Raw genomic sequence first — 11,825 nt, forward strand, 5'->3', positions numbered from 1 at the left:
TGACGTGGCGGTCGGTTGCTGACGTGGCACTCTGACGCTGACGTGGGCTGCTGACTGGACGCTTGCGTGGGCGCTGACGTGGCAGGCTGACGTCAGTGGGCTTTTGGGCCTGTTTCTTTGCTTCTTGGGCTCGGCTGCTCCTTCTGCCTTTGGGCCTGGCTTCGTCTGCTGGGCTGGGCGAGGTTGACTGAGGCAGAGGTTGACTGAGGCAGGCGGCGGTTCAGTGGTGCAGTGCCTTGAGGCGGCCGGTTCAGGCAGTAATCGGCCGGTTCCGGTGACGATTTTTCGGCTCCGGAAATCTGGGATTAAGCTGCAGCCTCTGGTGGAGTATGGCAGCAGGGGGCAGGAAGGAAGGCTTCGAACCGGGCAGAGAGACTTTCGGTGTTTCCGGGGGCCGGTTTGGGTGTTTTCCGACCGGTTCTGGGGGAAGCGTCGCCGGTTCTGAGCTCCTGGAGTTGAGATCTTCAAGGTGGGCTGCGGTGGTCTCTGGGATTTGAAGGCTACGAAATTATGGTTTCAGGGTTAGGGCTCGTGCTGATAACGTGTTGTAGAGAAACTGAAATTGAGAGGAATTTGCTGTCTATTCTCATTGATAATAGGGGCCTCTTTATATAGAGGATTACAATGCATAGAATCTCAATCATATAAGGAAAGTAATCTTACATTGAATAGGAATCTAGATCCTTCTAATTTAACCCTATTACCACTAGGTCAAGTAACCTAGAGTTTGGGCCAGACACATAATCGGGATTTCCTTGAACAATATGCAGATTGTCCAAGTCATAAAGAGAAAGAGAAAAGGAGGGAATAATATATACAAGAAAAACAAATTGATGTTTTCCGCTGCATACTCCCGTTTTAATGATTAAAAGGTTAATTGTAGCTTTATTTTATTTCAAAAGGGGCAAAATGATTAAGTTCTTATAGATATATATATATCTCATATAAAAATCTCCTCAAAAAAAAAAATCTCATATAAAAATTAGAAAAACATAACATAAATAACCAAATTGGGTAAATGGTAAAGAGCCCTTCAAAAAATTGAGCAGGGTTAAGTGACCCTCCTAGCAATAAGCTAGCTACGCCCATGGCCAATGTAGTTTTTCTTCTTTGTTTTTTTACAAAGAAATTGAGATTTTATTAATCTTAAACAGGCAAATAATTAAGAATAAATCAATACCGTTAAATCGTACAATGAAGCTCACTTAAACAAGAAGCTTATAAAACCATACCTATTCTTCTCACACAAAGTTAAATTAATTAAGGAGTCTTTCGCCATATTTTTTGTGAAGTAAATGGTGTGGCCAGTAGGTTGCACACCTTGCTTGGGGTAATCTTGATAATTTTTGGGTAGATAAGGCGCCTGTTATTATTCATGATATTTTTTATAAGGATCAATGTAATGTTCTAATGGGTTCAGGCTGTATGTGCCCTCACTGTACTCTTTATCATTCTATAATACACTCAGATGTAGCAATAAGGCTCCCAGCTAGACTGGGTCCTCTGCCCATTTTTTAAAAAAAAAAAAAAAGGGGAGTCTTTTGTCAATAAACATAGTTGTGGTTCTTAATTAAAAAACTTATAAGACTATAATTAATTAGCTCAGGTTACCGTGATTAATTGAACAAATTTTAGGGTAGCACTGTTTGTGATGCTCAAAATAAAGTAGATCAGGCCACAGACCAAACATATAGCATAACATACATTCAAGCAATAAAACTTGCAGTACAACAAAGTAGAGAAAGACGGTGGTCTCTTCTCTACCATAAGTTTATATATAATTCGTAGCCACAATAAGGCGAGAGAAACATGAGTAGAGTTCAATATAAGAACTAAAATTACATCTTTTGTCTACGATGAATACCAAAGCAGACACAAATGGACATATTAACATCATAGATAAAACGACACCCGAGTTACTACAACTGCATATATAAATGAAGGGATGCAGCTTATTGTTATGAAAATGTATTGATTAATCGTCTGCTTCACATCAATTTGCATTACCATTTCGAGCACTCCACTGTAGTGCCGTGGAGGTGGAGTCGGAAACCTCCAAAGCGTTGCCTGCACAATAAAGCACGTAGGAAACTAAGAAGACTCTTTCCCATGCGGCAACAAAAACTTTCTCCCTTTCGAAAAAACAAGGACTTTCTCTTAATAAATAATAGTATGGCTGTGTGATGATGGATACACTAATAAAGTCCATTATATCGCCATCTGATGTACAACGCTGAATTGAACAAGCAACTCATTAGAATAACGAAGAAATGATGGCTTACTTTCAACTTTGTGCAAGTTGAAGGAAGGTAGATTATTTCATGAGGCATTAATATTTATATACAGATTGCAATTACAGCACACATACAAAATCGTAACACCCCTCTCGAATAACGTCCGTTGGTTGAAACCAACATATAATAGAATAATTGGGATTAGAAAAGCTTACCATCTGGATCAAAGAAAAAGACCTGGTCGATCTTCTTACTGCCCTTTGGATTAAATTGAACTGGCCTATGAGCAATCTGAATTCCCTTTTCCTGCACAACCATATTCCGACTCAGATGACTCCCATCTAGCTAAGAGAGGAAGAAAGATTAGATAATAGAAACGAAATGCCACAGCTCTGAACCCTGGTTGATCTAGAGGAGAGGCAATTAAGTAAGGTCTTTGTCCCCCTCTAACTGATATAGTAATCTGAGCTTCATAATCAAAACTGGTAATGATTGGAGAGGCCAAAATTCTCATAAATACAGCTGCAAGGTCCATATTTTCCCATAAAGAATCTATGTTCTCAACAATAACAAGGCCCCAACCTATTCAAAACTCTTTCTGATTCCAATGTTCTTTTCTAGACCAAACCAAAAAGAGAAAAATAAAAGAAAGAGACCTGTGATATGATGCTCCTCCTATAGACAAAAAAGGAAACGGAATGTTTTTCCACATTACTCATTCTAGCAAATAACTAGGCAAGAAAGGGAGATATAAACGTTGACTTTCTATTAGGTGATGCATGAGGTCTAGCAATATACCACTTTCTCATCTTGTTAAGAAAGGTTCAAATAGTACTATAGTAGTAATAAGATCAAATGAACTCAAAACCACACAGAATCCAAAAGTGTAATCTGAAAAAAAAACAGAATCAAACCTTGAGTGTTTGCACAAAGGTTTCGAAATTGGAGACACAGAAGCACATATGGTGGCCTCTGGGAATACGGGCTGGGTCGGCTCCCGGTGATGTGTCGTTCCTCTGGTTAGGTGGGTAACTTGGGTTGGACTCAATAAGGTGTATAGTAAAACCTGAGGGTAAACTCAGCCATATTACCTTGAGTGGCCCAATCTTTGGGCTCTCTACCTCCTCGAATCCAAATGTCTGATCTATTTAATTTGATGAAGGAGTTACAAACTAGCTTGCTGAAAGTAATTAAAATGAAATAAGAAATTTGAAGCTTGAAGCTTGAAGAACCTCTATGTAGAAATCGGCGAGGCGCCTAATGTCGTTGGATTGTCTGGCAATGTGATCCAGAGTTACTCGTGCTACCATTGCTGCCATTTCTCCTTTTTCGTATGCTTTTTGGAGGCAGTGACCTGGTTGTTAAATATTTGCTTTGTGATTCGAGAATCAAAGCTAACAGTCACTATGCTCGGAACTGTTATTCGGGAATCCAAGCTAACAGTCTCACCCAAAATAATAGTTTATTTAAAACTAAACTCAAAGATAACAGGTTTTTAATTATTTAAAAATGGCTTGCACCTGTTCCTGCACCCTGTGGCACTTAAAATGACTTGCTGCCCCTCAGTACACTTCTCTCCATGTTTTAAATGAGTTTTGACGTGCCGATAAGTTATAATTCTAATATTGTAAAGGTCGTGAGTTTGATTCTCATTAACATATGTAAGGGTGGGGTGGGTTAAAGATTTTTTTAAATAAAAATAAAAATAAAACACTTCTCTCCATGTTTCATGTTATTTCTATTCTTCCATTTTCATGTTATTTCTATTCTTCCGTACCAGCCAAGCAACAACTACAAAAACTTGCATTTCATAATTTGAAGATGTAGCAGCCACATGAGTGAACGAATCTAAAAAAGTGGGTTCCCTCCATACCTTGGGCACACCATGCAGAAATGAATACTCGCAGACCTTCTTAGCTTTCTCACAGGACCACAAACAATGAATCGTGGTCTCCTCCTCCTTACTACAATGAAAACAAACTGTATTAGTGCCAACGTTCCTTCTTGTAATGTTAGCTGCGCAAGGTAAAAAGTTATGGCAAGCACATTGTTAGCTAGCTAGGTTGAGTTTCCAGCGAATGTCCAGATTCTCCTCTTGCACATTTCCCTCCGTCACTACTACCCACTGAACCCGATGACACAGCCTTTAATTCAGCAGCTAGCCAGCAGCTTGATTTCACAGTGAACCTTCAATCAGAATTAAAATGCCCCACAATTTATATGTTCTTCTCTGTCAAGCTAATCTTTATTTAAATTTAAAAGTGCAGAGGAGGTTTACTGTGCTGATAAACATTAACTCCCTTATGAATAATGTGCTTCCCAGTTTGCCCCTTTAGATAGCTATAAAAATTTGGTTCCAGAACAACAGGCCAATCATATGCTCTTATGCTCTGTCCTGCAATTATCATTCAAGATTTCAAGTCACATCTAACGATCCTTTTACAAGATTTTGCAAGATTTTGACCCAAGTTTTTTTTTTTTTTTTTAAGAGTAATTCACCCAAGTTGGTGATGGCATCTCAACGCAAGAAAGCATATTATAAATCCTTGGATTCTATTGGTACACAGAAATGTTAATTTAGTATTATCCTATATGGAAAATGATTGATGGTCTCAATCTTAGGTGTCATGTCATGTCACCTACACAAGTCACTTATTTATTAGATCATGTTATGTAATTCTTGAGAAAAAGACCATCTTATCCTTCCAAAATTTAATGACCCTAAATTAGTTTGGCTTTTTTCTAAAAAAAAAAAAATTATTTTGGCTTTTTTTTTTTTTTTCATTTTTCCTTTTCATTACACTCATACTTTGATTTAAACAATAATTTTTTTTCTTCAATCAAGAACAGAAAAAATTTCATGTAATTCAATCAATAGATTTGCACATACATTCGAACAAAAGATTTGCATAACACATGTATATAAATTCAACCTTTATTGGGTTCCTGCAAATTTTGAAAATATAATGTACGTGAAAAATACATATTCATATGATTATTATATATTCTTTTGTTCATTTTTTTTTCTCTTTATGTAGGTAGGGTTTAAACATTAAAATTGAGTTTATTATTTTTTGTTTGTTTTTTCCCTAATATTTAGATTGTAGAAGATAATTAATGACTGCTACTAACATGGAATTTTTTCTTACCTCTTAATTTAAACATACATATTTTCCAAATTCAATTTATTAATGCTATTTTTTTGGATGAAATTAATCAATATTTGGAAAGAAAATTTAATGTCTATTTCTTGACACCTAATTCAATATATTAATGCTATTTGAAAAGAAAAATTATAGGAAAGAATTTAATTAAATGAAGAAAAATATTGATCAAATAATTTGTAGACATATCTCTAAATTAGTACATAATTAATAGTTGATATTTTTTTCATCACCTAATTAAATTCATTAATGTAATTGATTCACCTCCTAACATCTAAAAGGAAATATAAAAGGGTAAAGTTGGCGTTGCAATAATATGATGTGGCAAGATATATTATGTGGAATTAAAAAAAATGCATTTGCTTACATGACATGACACATAGGATTTGAGGCCACAAATCTTAGGCCTCATTGAGGCCCCATATAATTTCCCTATCCTATATATGGATTATTCTATATTTATTGCTGCTCATTTTGATTCCATCACATTTTCTTAAGTTCTTTGTGAGGCTAATTTCTTGGCGGATGCGATAACTTCAATTGGTCATAAGCTTTCTTCCTCGAAGATTTGGTTTGGAGGTGTTCCTAGTGATACCTCCTTGGGTTTTAATTTTGATTTGCTTAACTTTGGCCGCGCGGAGGATTTGCATTGTAATTTCCTTTTCTGTTCGGGAAAAAAAAAAAAAAAAGTTTGTTGAGTGGCTTATAGTGGAACTTCCATGTCTAGCGTTCTAGTTCTAACTCCCACTAGTTTCTGGCCAGTAGGTTTGTGAGGCTTCGAGTTCGTGCGCTTACAGTAGAGGACTAGTCTGGCTTAATTTGTTGGAATACCCTTGTGGACCTCAGTCCAAATACTGACTGGCAGAGTGTGTTACTGACTCGCTAACGTAACCAAGGTGGCTTGCTACCCCATCTCTTATCAAAAAAAAAAAAAATCATTTTGATCGAAGTTTTGTTCGCACGCTCAAAGGAAGAGACTAAACTAAAAGAAAAATTGAAAATATATACAGAGACACAGAAGTGCTTCCATATTTTTGGAATGATAGATAATTTAAACATTGGCACTTTGTTGTTTTGCTTTGTATTTGTGTGCACGATCTTATAACTAGGTAGAGTATCAAAGTGATTAGCTGTACGTTTATGCATCTATTACCTAGTTGAGTTGAGAGTGAGTGATTGTACATGCACTCCTTCTAAACCCTCATAGTATAGGCATCCGCGTACTCTATTAGATGTCCGATTCATATGATAAATTAGAAGGAAAATATATATATATATATATATATATAGATCCTATCTAGAGGTTTCGCTTTGAAATTACGGATTGAACTTCGAGTTTTTGGTCGCTTTTAGGTCGCATATCCACATCTCGACCGTTCAGTTTTTAGATACTAGTGTATAGATCATCTCTGCAAATTTTCAGCCAAATTGATGACCGTTAAGGTATTGATTACTGTGAGCCCCCGAAAATTTTGTTTAATTTTTGAAGGTAAATTTTTCACCAATAAGATTTTTCACGAGGTCACTCAAGTGAAGGAGTTGAGTTTGAAGATTTCTTTGGTGACGAGATTCTTTAATTTGGGCCATGTGATTTAAGTTTGGGCCAATGTTCTTTTATTTGGGCCTAAATTGTTACTAGAATTTATCGAGACAAATTGTCGAAGTAAATTGGAATAGGATACGAATTGGGTTGTAGCGAATTTGAATATTGAGTCTGTTAGAGAAATCGTTGGTGAAAAACGAATAAAAGTTAAGAGCCCGAAAACCCGAAAGCGATCAGCAAGGAGTATTACGTAATTTGACGTGAGGGCAAATCTGACATTTCTCAGTCACTAGTATAAAAGGGTTAGAGAACCCTAGAAGCCCCAAAACTCTCTCCTCTCCCTCTCGGCCGCATCTCTCCCTTTCTCCCCCGACCTCACTCTCTCTTTTCCTTCCCTCTGCAAACGCCGGAAACCCAATCTCCGGCCATCACCTCACATCACCGCTACCACCAATCGAAACACCACCCCAATCCGACCCAAACCCATGAGAGATCGACTCCATGCATCAAACCCCGACCTCTCGCTCCCTCTCCCTTCTGATTCCTTCTGTAACCACCGGAGAACACCATCTCCGGCCACCATCTCACCACACCATCATCTCCAATCGACCCAGCACCCAAAACTGACCAAACTCGAGCCTCCCTTCGACTTGCACCACCCACCGTCACCGTACCCGACCACCACAGCCGCAACACCACTGCCCCTCCTCGTTCGTCGATTTTCGACCATCACCTCGACACATCGACACCACTTCCAGACTCCGCAAGCCCGAGATAGCGAAATCTGAACCGTAGCCTCCATCTCCGACGCCGGGAAATGCCCTATGAGCTCGCCGGAACTCGTAGCTAGCTCTGCATGTCTTCGTTTTCCGGCCTCCAGTTCGAAACGAGCGAAGCCACCTCCAAGGATGGAATCAGGACTTCACGATCTATCAAAGCCCTAGACCTCCGACCTCTAGCTCCGACTAGAACCACCGCACGCGCCTCACGCGCCGCCACAGGCGCGCGTGGACCACCATAGCTCCGTCGTTCACGGTCGCCGGAAATCATCAGGACTTCTTGATTAGGTAATTTCGTGATTCCCCTTTTAGCTGGAGCTTCTGGTTTGGTCTAGATTAAAAACCCTAACTCTATGCCTTAATTTGAAACATGTGAGGATTATGGAGTATGCGTTTTGGAGGTTTTGGAGGAGGGATAAACCGTTGGTTCAGCCTAATTGGTATTGGAGACTGGTAAGGATTTCCGAACTCTGTTCTGGATGCGGAACTGGTTGAGTGTTGAGCATTGATTGTATTGTTTTCTGCTAGAGGTCTGAATGGATTCATGGTGGTGGAAAAAGCAGCTGGCTTGAATCGAATCCATGTTTGGAAAAGAAGAAATGGTAAGGGTCTGGGTTTTGAATCTATTGTTGGTGAAACTGTGGTGGTTGTAATCTGTTGTTTGTAGCCTCATGAATGGGAAAGTGTTAAAATGGTGATATGGATATGTTGTTGAGTGGATTGGAATTGATAGGAAATTGTCCTTGTTGATTTAATTATGAAAGCCGTGATTTGGCTAATTGCATGAGAAAAATTATAAATAAGAATGGACCGGTTTTGGATAAGTGAGTTAATATGTGGAATGTTCAATTTAAGGTCCGTGAATAGAAATATTCCAAACCTACCATTTCCCGGAATTATCATATAATGAAATTATTCGGGAATGGTGGTTGCTATTTAATAGCTTAGGGTTTAAAGGCTAAATAAAATGAGGTCAAACCGGTTGACCGAAATTTTAGTATGGGAAGAAGTGTGATCACCATATCCCGAATGAGCTTACTATGTTAAACGAATTGTTCGGGAATGGAAATTGCCATTTGTTTTCTTAAGGTAAAAAGGGTAAAGAAATGAAGGTGAAAGTGCTAAGTATAATCACCATATCCTAAATGATTCAAATGCTATATCATTTGGATTTGGATTGTTTGGGAATGGATAATAGAATTTATCAACTAAAGGAAAATTCTATAAACACAAGTTCTAGATCATTGTTCGATTAAAGGATAATCCGATGGACTATAAGGAAATTAAGTAAATGTTTTGGTTGCTCGGTTAGTTGAGTATAATGAAGTCAAGTTACTTATTGGTTTAATTTTATTATAAAGGACCCGAGCGTGTGCACTTGGATTTGGATAAAGGATCGAAAGCCGGGAACGAACCCGAACGTGGGCAAGCACTCCAATTCCAGGTAGGGTGAGCTGTCCCTTCCTTGTTAGAGGTTTTTCAGTATATGTGAACTGCTATACTATGATAGTATGTTGCCTGCAAGAACGTTTTTGGTTGTTCATCAGTCGATGCCTCGTGATACATGTGTTTTCAGAGCTGATAATTGTTGATTGCGAAAACCGAGGCTAGACTTGCATGTTGAGATACTGTACCCTTTGTATGTTTGTGACCTGAAAGTGAATGGGACCTAGACGCGTTGATTCCTAGGGATCCCACGGTGTCGATAACCGTGAACCTCCGGAGGGGGCTGTGCTCCTATGTTTGTCGGGGAAAGGTAAGTACAGACAGTGAACCAGTCATAGGAGACTCAGAGCCAGGAAATGGACACTTTCGCTACTTGTAGTCACAAGGACTACAGAGTAGTTGGCTGGTTCTCTTACTCAGGACGAACCAGATCGGTCACTGATTTATTTTACTTTAGCCGGCAGGTAAGTATCTCGGAGCTCCAAGTGTGTGAAGCATACTGCACATGTTTTATGAAAGAAAACAAATGTTTGTGGTTGCCACTTTTCTTAAAGCATTTTTCGATAAACGTGCACAATATTATGTAGTAATATTTTCAAGTATATTATTTTTCAAACCTAGCATGGTTGGGTCGGCCCCTACTGGGCATGCGAGGACGAAAGCTCACCCCTACTATAGTGTGCAGGTTTCGAGCATGTGGTCGGGAAGCGTACTGGGGAGGCACATGGCACGGCTTGGCGCATTTCTCTTTAGTTTTATCAAAAGAAGGTTTTGGTCCTTAATCGGATTTTGTAGTAGCTTGTTTATTTACTTTTTATTTATTTCCTACTCGTTTACAAAAATTCCGAGAGACCCGTAACCCTGGGGCGCGTCTCCCATACTTGTCGTTACTTAGAGATCAGTTTTATTTTCCAAATTGGGCTCCTATTGTAAGCCCAAATCTTTTAGCTCACTTTAAATTCTGCTTGCGAAAATATGTTGTTCGGTTGCTAGAATGTTTTGTGACTTTTGTCCAAGAAAGTGTTTTGTAAACCAACAACCTAAACTCAAAAGGCCTTGCGGTTTCGGGTTGATGAGCTATCGAGATGCCATTCGTGACATGTCGATTCCTCATTGGCTCGGAGTCGCGGCGCTGTGGGACCCCCCTCTCGGGTCACCACAATTACTGCCTTAAAGCTAGTACGGTTCAGGTCGAACAGATTCAATCTGTCGATTGGTTTAAGCGAGTTAGATACCTTAACGATCATCAATTTGGCTGAAAATTTGCAGAGATGATCTATATATATCATCAATGTGGATATATATATATATATATATAGCTAGTACGGTTCAGGTTGACAGATTCAGTCCGTCCATTGGTTTAAGCGAGTTAGATACCTTAACGATCATCAATTTGGCTGAAAATTTGCAGAGATGATCTATACAGTAGAAAGCTTTGAAATTAACGTGTGAAGTTCAACTTTTCGGTCGTATATCCACATCTCGACCGTTCAGTTTTTAGGTACTACTATATATATATATACATAAAAAGAAAAATAATGAATTTGACTACCATCAAACAAGAAGAAAATTTAACCGCAATAAATTTTACTCAAGAAACAAAAATGATTTTGAACCAAACAAATTTTACTCTAAAAACAAATTCCGAAAACCTTGGCCCAGAAAAACAAATCATCAATCAAAAAAGCCTTTTGACAAAAGTAAAACCAAATGCTATAAATGTAACAAAACTGGTCACTTTGCAAATACCTGCCCAGTAAAAAATACTATTAAACAATTAAAAATCAGTAAAGAAGAACAGGAAAATCTTATCCGACTTTTGGAATTAAGAAACACTGACTCAGAAAATGAACATAGTGAAAATGATTTTATGCCAATAGAGTCTTCCACCTCAACTGATTCTGATGAACACTCTTCACCAGATATCTGTTTCGGATGCAACGATACTTGTTGCAAAACAATAAATGTTCTTTCCAAACAAGAAGAACAAGAGGAATTATTAATTGATCTAATAGGAAAAATCGATAACCAAGAATTAAAATCAGAATATCTTAAGAAATTGAAAAAATTAATCACACAAGAAAACGTTGTTAATATCCCTCAGGAAAAAATTTGTCTTACTTCAACCTTTGACAAATTTAAAAATAGTAAAAAAGAAATAACAATCCAAGACTTACAACAAGAAATAAAGACAATTAAAACACAAATACAGTCTTTACAAAAAACAAATTTAGAAATCAGTCATGACAACAAAGAAATCAAACATGACTTAACTATTCTCAAAATAGAACATCAATTCCTTAAATTACAGCATTCTAATGACAACCCTCCTAATAACGATACACCTGAGCAAAATGATGTGGAAACATCAGAACAAAACACTATCAGTATCATTCGTCAAATCCAACTCAAAAAATGGTACACCACAGTACAACTTAAAATTAATGACTTTCAGTTAGTCACAACAGCGCTTATTGATTCTGGTGCAGATCTCAACTGTATCCAAGAAGGCTTGATACCTTCTAAATACTTTGAAAAAACAAAAGAGTCATCAAGGTCAGCTAACGGAACCAAGATGGATATAAAATACAATTGATAAATATATAAATTATATATAAATTACAGAAAAAATACATAAAATTACTGATATTAAAACTGA

The 11,825-nt window shown here is 37.9% G+C and overlaps 1 protein-coding gene across 2 annotated transcripts; it reads right to left on the bottom strand.

Moving 5' to 3' along the window:
* Positions 1-1,689: 1,689 nt before the first annotated feature.
* LOC133712878 (glyoxylase I 4-like) lies at positions 1,690-3,606 on the bottom strand. Of its 2 annotated transcripts, XM_062138989.1 has the most exons (4): positions 3,467-3,606; positions 3,149-3,373; positions 2,450-2,540; positions 1,690-2,067 (listed from the first exon to the last, which is right to left on the bottom strand). In XM_062138989.1, the coding sequence occupies exons 1-4, from the start codon at positions 3,551-3,553 to the stop codon at positions 1,994-1,996; spliced, it is 477 nt and encodes a 158-aa protein (XP_061994973.1). In that variant the 5' UTR covers positions 3,554-3,606; the 3' UTR covers positions 1,690-1,993. The 2 variants fall into 2 exon arrangements, with proteins under 2 accessions (XP_061994973.1, XP_061994974.1); XM_062138990.1 differs by lacking the exon at positions 3,149-3,373 and having other exon boundaries at positions 3,467-3,589.
* Between the last annotated feature and the right edge of the window lie 8,219 nt (positions 3,607-11,825).

The sequence above is a fragment of the Rosa rugosa genome, chromosome 5, assembly GCF_958449725.1.
Source record: "Rosa rugosa chromosome 5, drRosRugo1.1, whole genome shotgun sequence".
NCBI classification, from domain to species: Eukaryota; Viridiplantae; Streptophyta; class Magnoliopsida; order Rosales; family Rosaceae; genus Rosa; species Rosa rugosa.